Source organism: Pteropus vampyrus, unplaced genomic scaffold (genome assembly GCF_000151845.1).
Source record: "Pteropus vampyrus isolate Shadow unplaced genomic scaffold, Pvam_2.0 Scaffold135, whole genome shotgun sequence".
NCBI lineage: Eukaryota > Metazoa > Chordata > Mammalia > Chiroptera > Pteropodidae > Pteropus > Pteropus vampyrus.
In genome coordinates, this window is record NW_011888916.1 from 6,224,601 (window position 1) to 6,237,200 (window position 12,600).

General features: G+C 34.5%; 1 protein-coding gene across 2 annotated transcripts in view; it reads right to left on the reverse strand.

The window, feature by feature from the left end:
- Window positions 1–402: 402 nt before the first annotated feature.
- The window catches only part of EPS15 (epidermal growth factor receptor pathway substrate 15), a 116,510-nt gene continuing 104,312 nt past the window's right edge, over window positions 403–12,600 (reverse strand). The window contains exons 22-25 of one of the 2 annotated variants that reach the window (XM_011367686.2): window positions 8,756–8,832; window positions 7,190–7,352; window positions 4,829–5,016; window positions 403–2,545 (exon numbers count right to left, since the gene is read on the reverse strand). In XM_011367686.2, the coding sequence (XP_011365988.1) occupies window positions 2,399–2,545; window positions 4,829–5,016; window positions 7,190–7,352; window positions 8,756–8,832 (575 nt within the window). In that variant the 3' untranslated portion in view covers window positions 403–2,398. The remainder of the gene's footprint in view (window positions 2,546–4,828; window positions 5,017–7,189; window positions 7,353–8,755; window positions 8,833–12,600) is intronic. The other variant, XM_011367688.2, reaches the window with a different exon arrangement.

The following is a 12,600-nucleotide window of genomic DNA, read 5'->3' on the forward strand; positions in this document are numbered from 1 at the left end:
CACCAGGTATTGTCTTGTGTACTTCATACACACTAATCTGTACTGACTGAACACATGCCCCTCCATGGACACAGCATGGGCATAAGAGCACCATGCAAAACTCCATTTCAAATAGAGTATGTATGGATAGTAAGTTTTATTATTACTTAAAGTTTATTGTTCTCATAGTTACAGGCTACAACTTGGAAGTTTGAAACATAAGAGAAAATTCTGTAAAGAGAGGAACCTGAACAAGTATGTAGAAGATGGTTAGAACTTTGTAAGCAGTGCCACTTGGTTCTCCGGAATATTTATCTGTCCTTTTCAAGCACAGGCTCTGGAGCCAGAGTCAACAACGTAAAATATAATCAATCACAAACCACATTCATCCTACGCAAGTGAGCATGGAGATAGAGATATATATTTATATTTATATAATATATACATACTTTAATATTATATTGGTCCACTGAGTATACATATTTTAACAAAAGATAAGAATCTATGTAATCCAGTTAAACATACACAAGGTTAGGGTACACTTATTACATCAAAAGTTGGTGTTTATAAGTTACAGATATTTAATATTTTCCAGAGATTTTAATTAAAAAAAAATATTAAAAGCATTTCAAACATCTGTTCATTTTCCCAGTGCAAAATAAGGTTGTTTAAGACAACTTACCTTTCTCCTGAAGTTTAAGGGGAAGAAAAAAACCCAAAACCACTACCTACCACAATTCCCAACACTACCTTCTCAATCGACTTTTACAATACATCCTTAGTCACTGGATAAGTTTATCAAAATTAAAGCCTTGTGGTTATGATTCAGCCCTTGCTTCACATGTATGATTTTTTATGCTGAACTGTTCCAATTTATAAAAGTAGAAAAAAGTTAGCAGTGCAAGGAAGTGGTTTGTTTGTTTTAAACTGCAGCAGTCCAATCGTGTGTGGAGAGAAAAAAAAGCACCATTTCAATATGAAATGAATTGGATATTTTGGAATTTATTCATAGGCTAGGTAATAAGTTATTTTGCTTTACACAGATCAATACCACTTTGACTTTGTGACCACAGAGACTATTAATTAGTTTTTAGGTGTATTTTTCTTTATCTTGGTAAATAGGTATTCAATACATTACCTAAGTCAGTAACTAATGTTAAAAAAAATTAAGATTACAATTTACAGCCTACTTCACAGACTATTTCAAACTCAGCTTGTCTGCTAGGTCAATTTCATAGGAGACAGCCTTTTAACATATGAAGAGATCTGATAACTTGGCAGGTCTCTTCTCTCTAAATTAAAAAAACAAGACTTTTGTTGTTGTTAGCCTGCCAACTTCATAGGCAAAAAACATGAAGAGAATAAACTATTTTAAAACACAAAGATGGACAAAAATCAATAATTTGATTTAATACATGTGACTTTTTTCATTTGTGTTCAGTGAAAGTTTTTACATTTCAAGTAATTGAGCCTTCATTAAAGAAAACAAAAATATATATATACAAAAAATTAAAGTACCTTCCAGTTCTAGCTTGCTAAAGTTTCTTCTGCAAAAGTACAAAAATAAATCTACCATGAACTAAAGAGAGCAGTGCTATAGCAATGGCAGAATGGCTGCCATGTTAAGATTTCTGCTTACCTTACACTGATGGGTATATTTTAGGTGATAAATTTTCTCCACTGTCTAACACTTAAAATTATGGAGAGCTATCTGTTCATCTATAATTCTTTAAATCCAGAAAAAAAAAATTTAAATATATTTCACGCATGAGGCTTTAGCATTTTTATTTAGGAAAAGATTGAGTCTGAAGCTGTAAAGGTTAAACCTAAAGTATCCCTTCTTCGATAGTGGAGTCTATTTATGCAAAATAGATTTCCTTGTCTATTAAAAAAAAACAAATTAAACAGTATTTTGATTATATGGAAATACAAACATGCACTTTGAATTAGCCAATCTGCACTATCATAAAAGAAATAGGATGTTCTTTCCTTTCCCCTCCCTCATCCATTTAAATCAGGGAAGAATACTGCAAACTTTAAGAACCCCACTGGCTATCATCAGAGTAACTACAGAATAAGGGTAGCACAGGGGTGAAGCTTTTTCTCTATATTCCAGAAAGCAGAAGCTTGGGTGCTCTAGCTTTACAGTAAAAGTAGCACAGGCAGGCAAAAGCTCACAGTAAATGCACACCAGAACAGGGGCCTAGCTGAAGTTGTCTGGGTTGCCGCTTTTACAGCGGGAAAAAAAAGACAAATCTGAAATGGAGTTTTTTAAAAAAACAAAACCTTTTGTCACATTTATAGGAATCTCAAACCTTTTGTATTCCCATGCTCATAGGTAGTTTTGATACACACTGTAAATAGCTTCGGTATTCAGGAAGAAGAGTATTGTATGGTTGACAAAGGACAGGAGAATTCTTCATGCTTCTGAAATCTCGGATTTGCTGAGTGCAATAGCTAATTCTAAGTCTTCTTGCTCCTGCTGATTCAGTCGGGCAAGCCTCTGCTCTTCCTCTCTCTCACTTTCCCTCTTGGCCCATTCAATCATATCTTCTTCAGAGGGATACTGCATTTAAAAGATGAATGGATGAATAAACGGACTGAGTAAAACAAATAAAAAGAATGAAGAATAGTTTTTACAAAGGACATTAACTACTTGTTTCACCTGAAAAACTCTGGGAATAGTCTTATTTATTACTTGTTAATTTTTTTTTTCTGAAAACACATTTGGTTATTAAATGTGATTTAATTTAAAAAATTCATGCAATCTACAGATAGAAAGTCTATAAAACTAAACATTAAAACATTATTTTAAAAAAGTATAAATGCTTAAAGTGAATTAGTAGATTTAAAAACAGGACTAGCTAGCCTTTTTATCCATTGCAAAACATCTACTACCTCAAGTTCAGGGAGCATCCTCACATGATAAATCATTTTCAACTTAATCCTACTTGTGATTCTCTACCTCATCCTAACCCTTCAGGTACAGAAACTATAAAACAAAGAATATGCTGATTTTGCTATACATAAAATAAGAGTACCAGGTTCACTAAACAAGGTGTGAACCAAATAATTTTTTTTTTAATACATTATAAAGATTTTGGCAGACACTGAGAACTTTTTGGCCCAGTCTAAATAAAACCTTAACACTGGTAATTAGGTCAGGAAAATATTTTTATCCACCCATAACAGTAATCTTGGCAGGTCCTAAATAAAAAAATTCTACTTGGTTTCACATCCTATCATATAGAAGAATATCATAATAAGATAAATAACATGATGGGATGAAATGAAATAAATTGTCAGGCTTTAAAAAAAATTAAAGCTTTTTTCCTTGGGATTAGAGGGCCTTTTAAACTTTTAATACTTTACAAATATTTCGTAATGAAAAAAGGAAGACATTTTTATTATGAGGAGCTTTATATTATACTATATTGAAATTTTGGAATATGAAATAAACAAAATGCCTCAGCTATTGTTCGAGACTCATTCCAAACAGGTTTTGACTTGCTGAAATCATATTTAAGATATTAAATGCTATAAAATGCCAGACTATTTTATATTAAGAGGATTATTTTCTCCTAAGAAGACCAATTCTGGATTTTCTGCTTGAAACAACTCAAATTCCATCTAACGAAAGTTAAGTCAGGATAAATCTGACACTCCACTTTCCAATAATCAAGATATTAATTCCTACTCTCCTCTTTCACATTCGGAAGAAGTCACTGGAACTTAAAGTACAGGTTCAAAAGCTGGGTAGCTCGGTTTAATTCTGTCTGACTTAGTTGTGTGCAGATTCCTGCTTATCTCCTTTCTAACTACAAATGGCTGCAGGGATAGAGGACTAGTTGACTGATCTAATGCTACACTGAGGGACACATTAGGCAAATTGTGGCCAGGGTTCCAAAATCATCTCAAGGCCTTAAGATGATAAGTGGAAGAAAATTCCTTCATTATAGAATAGGCAGTGATAATAAAGGTCATTCTGCCTGAAAAACATCTGGGAAAGTGAAACTCTGTTAGCTACTCTAAGAATTTTATTTTTTAAAAAGTCATTTTTATCGGAATAATGATGGAATATATGTCATTGCTTTATGTCCCTCCAGAGTGACAACTCCATAATTAGTTGTCCCATTTTTGTGATATTATAGGTTTTGCCTATGCTGTTATCACAGCATCCTTCCATTGTTTTTACTGGTCTGCCTATTTTAGTCAGCTCTGGGAGAATGCAGAGTAAACATAGAAGGCTAATAAATTACAGCCCTCTAAATAATTAAAGATTGGTTAACTCTTGACAACTGTATTTCTTTCACAAAGCTGACATGTACATTTAAAAAATGCTACTATATAAAACCAGAGTTTTATTTTCTATTCAAAAAGTCCCTAACCTGATTCTCTCATAGGATAGTTGCTGACTAGTCTCCAGAAATCACCAAAGCTTTATACACAAACACACATACACAATAACAAATACACAAGCTCATTATTGGCGTTATTCATCTAGTGGGCAGACAGCAAATGACTAAAGGCCCATCATCCATAACAATTTGTGAAATAATACCTGTAAAGATTTTATTTATATTGTTTACCAAGAAGAAGGGTTTACAAAACTGGTACATATCAAAGAACTAAGACTACTAAAATCATTTGTGTAATGGAATAATTTTAGAACCATCGTAACAGAAGCAAACAGAGGTTTCGGTTGGGGGAAGAATAAAGATCATTTTTAGTATGTTGGTAAATTTAGTCGGAATGATGCAAGTTTGACAGATTCCAAAGCAATCTTTGAAAACTCTTCAAACTGTAAATGGAAAAATTTTCCCCCAAACAGCCCATTCACAGTACTTACAGCACTGAAGTTAGCAAAATTGCTTGGGTCAGCCTCTTTATTGGCAGTGGTAGTAGCGGTAGAAGTGAATGGATCGCAAAACATATCAGGATCTTTTTCTTTGGGGCTATCATTGCCTGGGAAAGGCTGAAATGGATCATTCAGTTTAAAGGGATCGGAAGAATCCAATTTGTTGATAGGTCTTTTCCCTGGATCAAAATCATTATAATTAACTCAACCAGCAAATATGGCAAACACAAACACACAAAAACATGAACACGGAGCATTAAAGAACTGGGGATGGGGGATGGGGGTGAGTGCCTAAAATACATTCTTAATATGGTCTTAAATGGCCACATCAACAGTCTAGCCTCAAATTTTTCACAAACACACATACACAGTGACCTCTCAAATACATTTCAGCTCTATGTGTCTAAACGAAAAAATAGCAAAGGGGAAGAGGGTGGGCCAGGTATCCTATTTTTGCCCAGGGCGTAAACATTTTCTTCCCCAAAACAACATGTTTCCAAGAAAAGAGAGGAAAGGATATAACAGGAGCATGACAAAGAATACAGACATAAATGGTCTCTGCTTTTATAACCTCAATCTGATACAGTTACTAGTGGCAGCAAGGGCAAATGACCTTTGAAAAATACCAATATTCTGATTTTTTGCTTGATCTATATACAACATCTGGGAACATGAAATTAAAAATTACCTTGGCAAACTCCACCTAATTTTTGCCATATACAATATATCAAACTGAAGAATAAAGAGAACGTTTTGAAGCTCAGGGCCTAAATCTTTGTGGTTGCTGATAAACTAATTTTTGACCAAACGATAGCATACTATTGCTCATTTGCAAACAAGTTCTCAAATTTTAAAGTCTTATACTTAGTATTTTTTGAAGGAAAATAAAATAAATTGTTAAAATATCTTCAAATATATGTTTCCTAAAATGTGTTAAGTTGTTACAGCAATCATAACAACAGATTCTCTCCATCACTGTAACAGCTTACAAAAGATGTTCATATTTCACATCTCAATGAATTCTCCCAACAGCCCTGTGCAGGTAGGCGAAATTAGAATTGCTGCCACTATCTAACAGCTCGGACAGCTGAGGCTCAGAAACTACACACTCACGGTCACAGAGCTAGTCAGAGCATATTCAGAATTAGAACCCAAACCTTTAAGCTCCCAGTCCAGTACTCTTTCCAACAAACCATTTTCCTTTCTTTGACTTTTCTATAGTGATACATACCCATTTTGTTGAAGATTCTTAGATTTAGTTACAAGCACTAGTATATTCTTTTACGTAAGACATAAAAAATATACTTCACTATTGGCATCATACAGGTGTAAAAATTAAATGAGCAAACTGACTCTTGTTTAATATATTCTGACTCTGCCCTCTCACAATATATGATATAGCCTACTTTTCCTTAAAAGATAGAATCATTTAACTGATTTTCAACAGATAATTGAGTACTAACCATTGTACCTACAATTTAAGTTAAAGAAGAAAAAATAATCTGCCCAAGAAATATCATGGGGAGGTTATCATGAAAAGGCAAGAATAGTAATCTATTATCTACTGTGGCTGAAAATTTACCAAGGAATGATATATGATTAAAAGAACAATGTGTCTTCTCTTATAACAGCCTCATAGCACCACAACTGCTCAGGGGATTGCCTTTTTAGCCACTTTTCATGAACTTTATTATCTTAATTAAAAACAAAAAACCCTTTCCTTTGTATAGTGCTTGAAATAAAAAAAATTAAAAAACACAAAAAATTAAGAATTTGTTCCTGGACCAAGAAAATCACTTTTATAAAGGAGCCTCTTCTTATGTGAGGTAAAATATTTTTCTTCAAGAAAAATAATACTTTCTTTAAAATCACTATATTGCTAAATTCTGGATGCCAAAAAAGCCATATATTCTCATGTTAAAGGATTTAAGAAAGACTTCATTCACGTTTGGCAAGAAAAGAATGGGACTTCAAACTAATCTCCTCTTCTAGGAATTAATTAAAAGACCAAAGTGCAGGAAACTATTGTTGAAATGGCAATTAACGAACTTCCAAAAACCAAGGGACTTCATCGATACTTTCATTTTTCCTTTACTGCCTCTCTAAAATGATTGAAAAGGAAATTTGCTCTTGCCGGGAAAAGCAGTTCACGACAGTTATGCATGCTGGCCTCCTACGCACATTTCTGCAATTTTGTACTGGGACCACAACAGATGATAGCGGCAGGCTTCTGCCGTGTTTTTTCACTTGTTTTGTTTAGGGTCCTTTAGATAAGTCTATAAATAACGCTCACACAATAACTTAGGGAGAAAAAGCATCTAGTTGATTTGGCAAAAATACCAACTCTCATACCAGGTGGTGGTGGGCAGGGTCTTGTTGGAGTTCCGACCTTTGGTGGCAGTGCTGGGGGTATATCTTCACTTTTGACTGATGCGTCCTCAGGCACATTTTTTGTAACAATCACACTGCTGACAGTACTTGATGCGGCTGAACTAAAAGGATCTTCGCTGTTGACCTTTGAAAAGAAAGGTTTATGCATGGTTATATATATTATACCAACCGAAGTGTATATGGTCATGTAGCATTTGGAAGAATGGTCTTCAATATAATGTAGCTTTACTGATTTCAATTCTAAGAGCACTGACAGTTTAACCTCTGCATTCAGGGCCAAAAGGGAGAATTAAAAAAAAAAATTGTTCTATATGAGTAGTGATCCTAATATCACTACTTAGATCATACTAGAACAAGCTAACTCTGGATCAAAGGTCTGTCAAGCTTCAGGCAATACAAAACCACCTGCGGCCATTTTAAAGGGACTATATGTCTTCCCTCAAATGAACATCTGACCAGAATGACAAAGAAAAAAAAAAACACACACAACTCCTCACTTCCCAGTACACTTAAATATAGGAAAGAGTTAATACTACTGGCAAAGATAATGGCATCTTGAAAAACATTAAAGACAACCTGAAAGTCAGCTTTTTAAAGCAAACTGATCCCATGGAATAAGTCTTTTTTTTTTTTTTTTTTAAATAATTTATTTTTCAATTATTGTTGGTATACATGAATAAGTCTTAATATAGGTCTGAAGATCCTGCCGTTCTAATATGTGGAATAATAAAAGATTCACTTTTCTATAATGAATCAGGCATTACAATTTTAGATCTATTTAGGCCAGTGTTTCTCTACAGTAGCACTACTGCATTTTGGCTGGCCATAATTCTATGGTGTAGGGGACTGCGTAGTGTATTTAAAAGATGTTTAACAGCATCCCTGTTCTCTACCTACTATATATGAATAGTCTGCCTCCCTATCTGTGACAACTAAAAATATCTCTAGATATTGCCAAATGTTTCCAGGGATGGGGATAGCAGAGAAAATTACACCTAATTGAGAACCGATGACATAGACAATTTGACATATACTTTAATTTTACTCTTTTGGCTTCAATTAATCCTAGAGCTATATTGGGAAACAGGTAGTAGACATATAGTGCTGGACTATGTGTATTAATTATCTTCATACTAACCACAACAGCTTCAGAACAAAAATCAATTAATCAATGCAGAGGGGATGAAATGAATGCCCAGATTTCACAGCTAATGACCCAGTCAACAGGGGGGAAAATGTAGTTCAATTGAAAGAAATATGTTTAAAAAGATTCTTAAAAATAAAGCCATTGAACAAAATTATCAGTAGAAAATTATAATTACCTGTACCGTCACCAGTGTCTTTATGTATAGAAATATGCCTGCCTTGATTACATCTTATCTTTCATTTCTATCTGAAATCAACATTTGTTGTTATTTATTGAAATCAAGTTGCAGTGTCTGTGAGAGGGGTATATAACTGAAAAGAAGGATTGCTCCTATCGTAGAAACAGTATATTTTACCGTCCCACTAATCACTGTGGATTACCTTTGACAATGTGCTGAAGTCAGCAAATCCACCTTCAAATGATTCATTTCCAAAAACAGACGCAAATGGGTCTGTGGCTAAAATAAATAAAGAAATCAGTGTAACAGGAAAGAAAGACATCAAATTTTTATGTTCTATTTTGGTTGGTAACATTTCAGACAGATGAAAAATATCTAAATCCCAAATATTAGTTCCTGAATTGGACTAAAGTCCACAAAGACAGTGAGCACATTGATATTCCCACAATATAGGTATAATCTTTTATACAAATCAACTGGTAAATGATTTAAGATCAAAAACAGGTAAACTAACTCTAGGTAAAGTATTTAAGACTTGGAATACATGTCAAATAATATACCTCCCATGCAGCACTTAAACTATTTCTAATAAAGACATCAAGAAGTAATATAAGCTAGACTCCATTAATTCCGCATTTCACACTCATCCTTCAAGGCCCATTTTAAATGCTACCTCATCTACAAAGCTTGGAATAACCTAGGCATCTCTAATTCCTGTAGCAAGACGTGATTTCTTCCTTCTTTGTGGCACTGAGTATATTCTAGTTTGTACTATAGTTATCCATTGACTGATATATATCACCCTTACTAGATTTGTAAGGTCCCTAAAAACAGGGAATAATGCTTATCCAATGAAAAATGAATGGTTAAAAAAACATTTGTTGACCATGTATCAAATCCAAGAAAATAAGAAAATACAGTTTCTACCTGTGGAAAGCTCACAGTCTAGTGAGAGACATATAAATAAACTAAAGCAAAATAATCTTAAATGAGCTATTAGAGAGGTATGAAAAACCTGTAGTAGGAGTCACTAACTTTTGAGAGAATCAGGAAAAGTATCGAAGAAGCCATTAAATTCATGCTAGGTCTTTTAAATAAGAAACAGAATTTGCCAAGTAGATGAAGGTGGAAGAGAGAAATCTATTCCAGGCAGAAAGCACAGTAATAGCAAAAGCAATTATTTAACCACTGCTCCATAGGCATGAGATATCATCTGTTCCATCACAGTGCACTTACCACATGGACTAACATTTCCACTAGAATAAGCTGATCCACTTTGAGATAGGCTGCACCTGTTCAGGCATAAAGGCTACCAATAAAGCAAAAGAATGTTTATAGGAATTGCTGTTCGATATAGGAAAGCAGAAAGAAACAAAGGAAGGAGGGGAAAGAGAATTACAAAAGAGAGGGCAAGACAGAGTAAGTAAAGAGGCACAGAAAAATTCTTGTCCTTTCTCAACTCTTCATCTTTACGTCATATCAGTTTTAGGACTCAAGTGTGCCCATCCACCCATTTAAATTTGTGTAGTGTGCCTTTACCTCTAAAAATGACTATACCATGGACATAAACAGAAGAGGGGCAAGAAAGATATGCATTGTTTTTGTTTACTTTGTCATCAAGACATTCATGGGGTGGACAAAATACAGAAGGGTAGGTAAAAGCATAGAGAAAAATCAGTCCTTTAGAGATACACCAACAACTCCGAGCCCAGAGAGGATGCTGAAGAAGTTACAGGAAATCCTATAGCTTTAGCTATAAAAGATGATATTTTTATTACTACATATCTGCTGAGTTCCACAGCCTGGGGCCCAGTCTATTCATGGGTGTTGTTTTAGGCTTTCCTTTCTTTCTCCTCTTCCTGTTACTCTCAATGCCACAGTAGCTGAGGTACAATCAGGGTGCAGCTGCTCTCCTGACTGGTAGAAGGGTGATGACGGAAAAGGAGTTGCACTCGTCACTGAAGGGACTGAAAAATCTGCTTCATGCTTTTTCTCTGCCACTGTCCCATAGCTTTTACAAGAAGTCATTACACATGGGGCAACTGTGCTGAGTTAGGTCAGGTTTGACTGAAATATGAAGTGTGCGTTGTGAAAGAAATGAATAAAAATTAATCCCCACTGAACAGCTATCTACCAGAGAATCCTGGGAGGAGGAAGAAAACTTTTTTCCTCCTGTGATCCATTTATGACCCACAAGACACTCAAGCTCAAGCTCACAGAAAACCTTCAAAGATACTCATGAGTAATCTGAGGTGTAGATGCTGGTCATTTATAAAGGATCCATTTTCTCAAGTTGGTCTCTAATTCATTCATTCACTCATTCACTCATTCACTCATTCACTCACTCACTCACTCACTGACCCACTCAACCACTCGCATTTACGAAGCATCTAATATGTTCAAGGCTAAGCACTAGAGATTCAGAGAGGAATAAGACATGACACCTGCCTTCAAGGAATTCATGCTTGAACTACGTCATATGCATGTACATAATTGTTACAGAATACATGTTAAAATTCAAAGAAAGCAAAGGAGAAGCAACATCTACGTTTATGAGGAAGAAGCAAATAAAAGACTTTACTAAAAAGTTTTCACTTTCTTTTACTGGTGGACAGAAAGGATATGGGAGAAGACACACACACACACACACACACACACACACACACACACACACACTATAAACACCTGCTCATACACACACTTTTCCATTAAAAAATTAAGTGGCCTCAAAGAGACAGACAGTCATGGCCTGTGGTTGGTGAAAATAGAGAAAATTAGAGAAGAAACATAAAAAAAGCAGGAGCTGAGAATCGTAAAATATATGAAGTGTGCTTAGCCTGAGTCATCGCCTATAAAAACAAAGACCTACTGACTTGGCATTTTACTACTGCTGGCGTCGATGATACTCTGGGGGTGCCAGGAGCTCCTTTCTATATGGTCAGGATGTTATAAAGCCTTAATTAAGAGTTGGAAAGATTCTGCGTTTTCTCAGTCGGGAGTTAGTAAAATATTCCATGCAAAAAATTTTCTGGCACCCAAACTAATCTCATTTATAATGAAGTGGAAAAAGAACTTTTATAAGTCAAAATAAAGTATATGTAGAAACTGAGTAACCTGAATTTGCTTTCTTTAGTTTTCTTTCTTAATTTGCAATGTGTCTATCCACCAGTAGGAAATGCTTAAAAGACCCCAACATGAGACAAAATATTAAAAATATTTAGTAGCCTTCATCTCTGTCATAACTACTATATTTTAGAGGTAAGAGTGGAGTGATTTATCATTTAATTTTTAAGAACAAAAATTTGCCTTTATGTTTTTATTTTGAAAAGGTTATAATTCTTCTGTTCTGTGAGACTGATATTTTGCTGGTTAAACACTAAATTTCTTGGTGAAAAAGGACAGAGATATAAGAGGTGTGCACAAGGAGGGCAAATGTCCTGTGTTTGTAACCTTGGGTATGTAATGCCATCTCTCTCAGTCTCGGTGGCTTCCAGATACTGAAATTTTATGAACAAGTAAACTACCTAAGTCGATACATTAAGACCCACACATATACATACATAAGTTAGGGGAAAACACGGACTTGCCAACTTAACCATAAGAACTAAAAAAAAAGTCCACCTTTCATTTCACAAACAAAAGGACTTCAAAAACTAAGATGAAAAAACAATCTTAGACTAAAAGAATCCTTTCTGGGAAAGGAGAGTTGGTGTCTCTCTCTCTCTCCATTGTCCTTATTTCACTTTAAACTAACAAAAAGTATATTACAAGTAACACTAGTCTGCATTTAGAAACCATCAAACTAAAAAGTAGTAATAATTATAATAATAATAACAAAAATAGTAGCTACCATTTACTAGGATAGAAACCACGATAAATACTTTAACATATTTTCTCATTTAATCTACCCAACAAACCCACAAGGTATAATTATTAACCTCATTTTATAGTTTAGGAAACTGAGACTAAAAAAACCTAAGGAACTATCAATTTTATCTGAATAAGTTCAGGCAGTTGGACTTGAATACTCATGTCTTAATCATGACA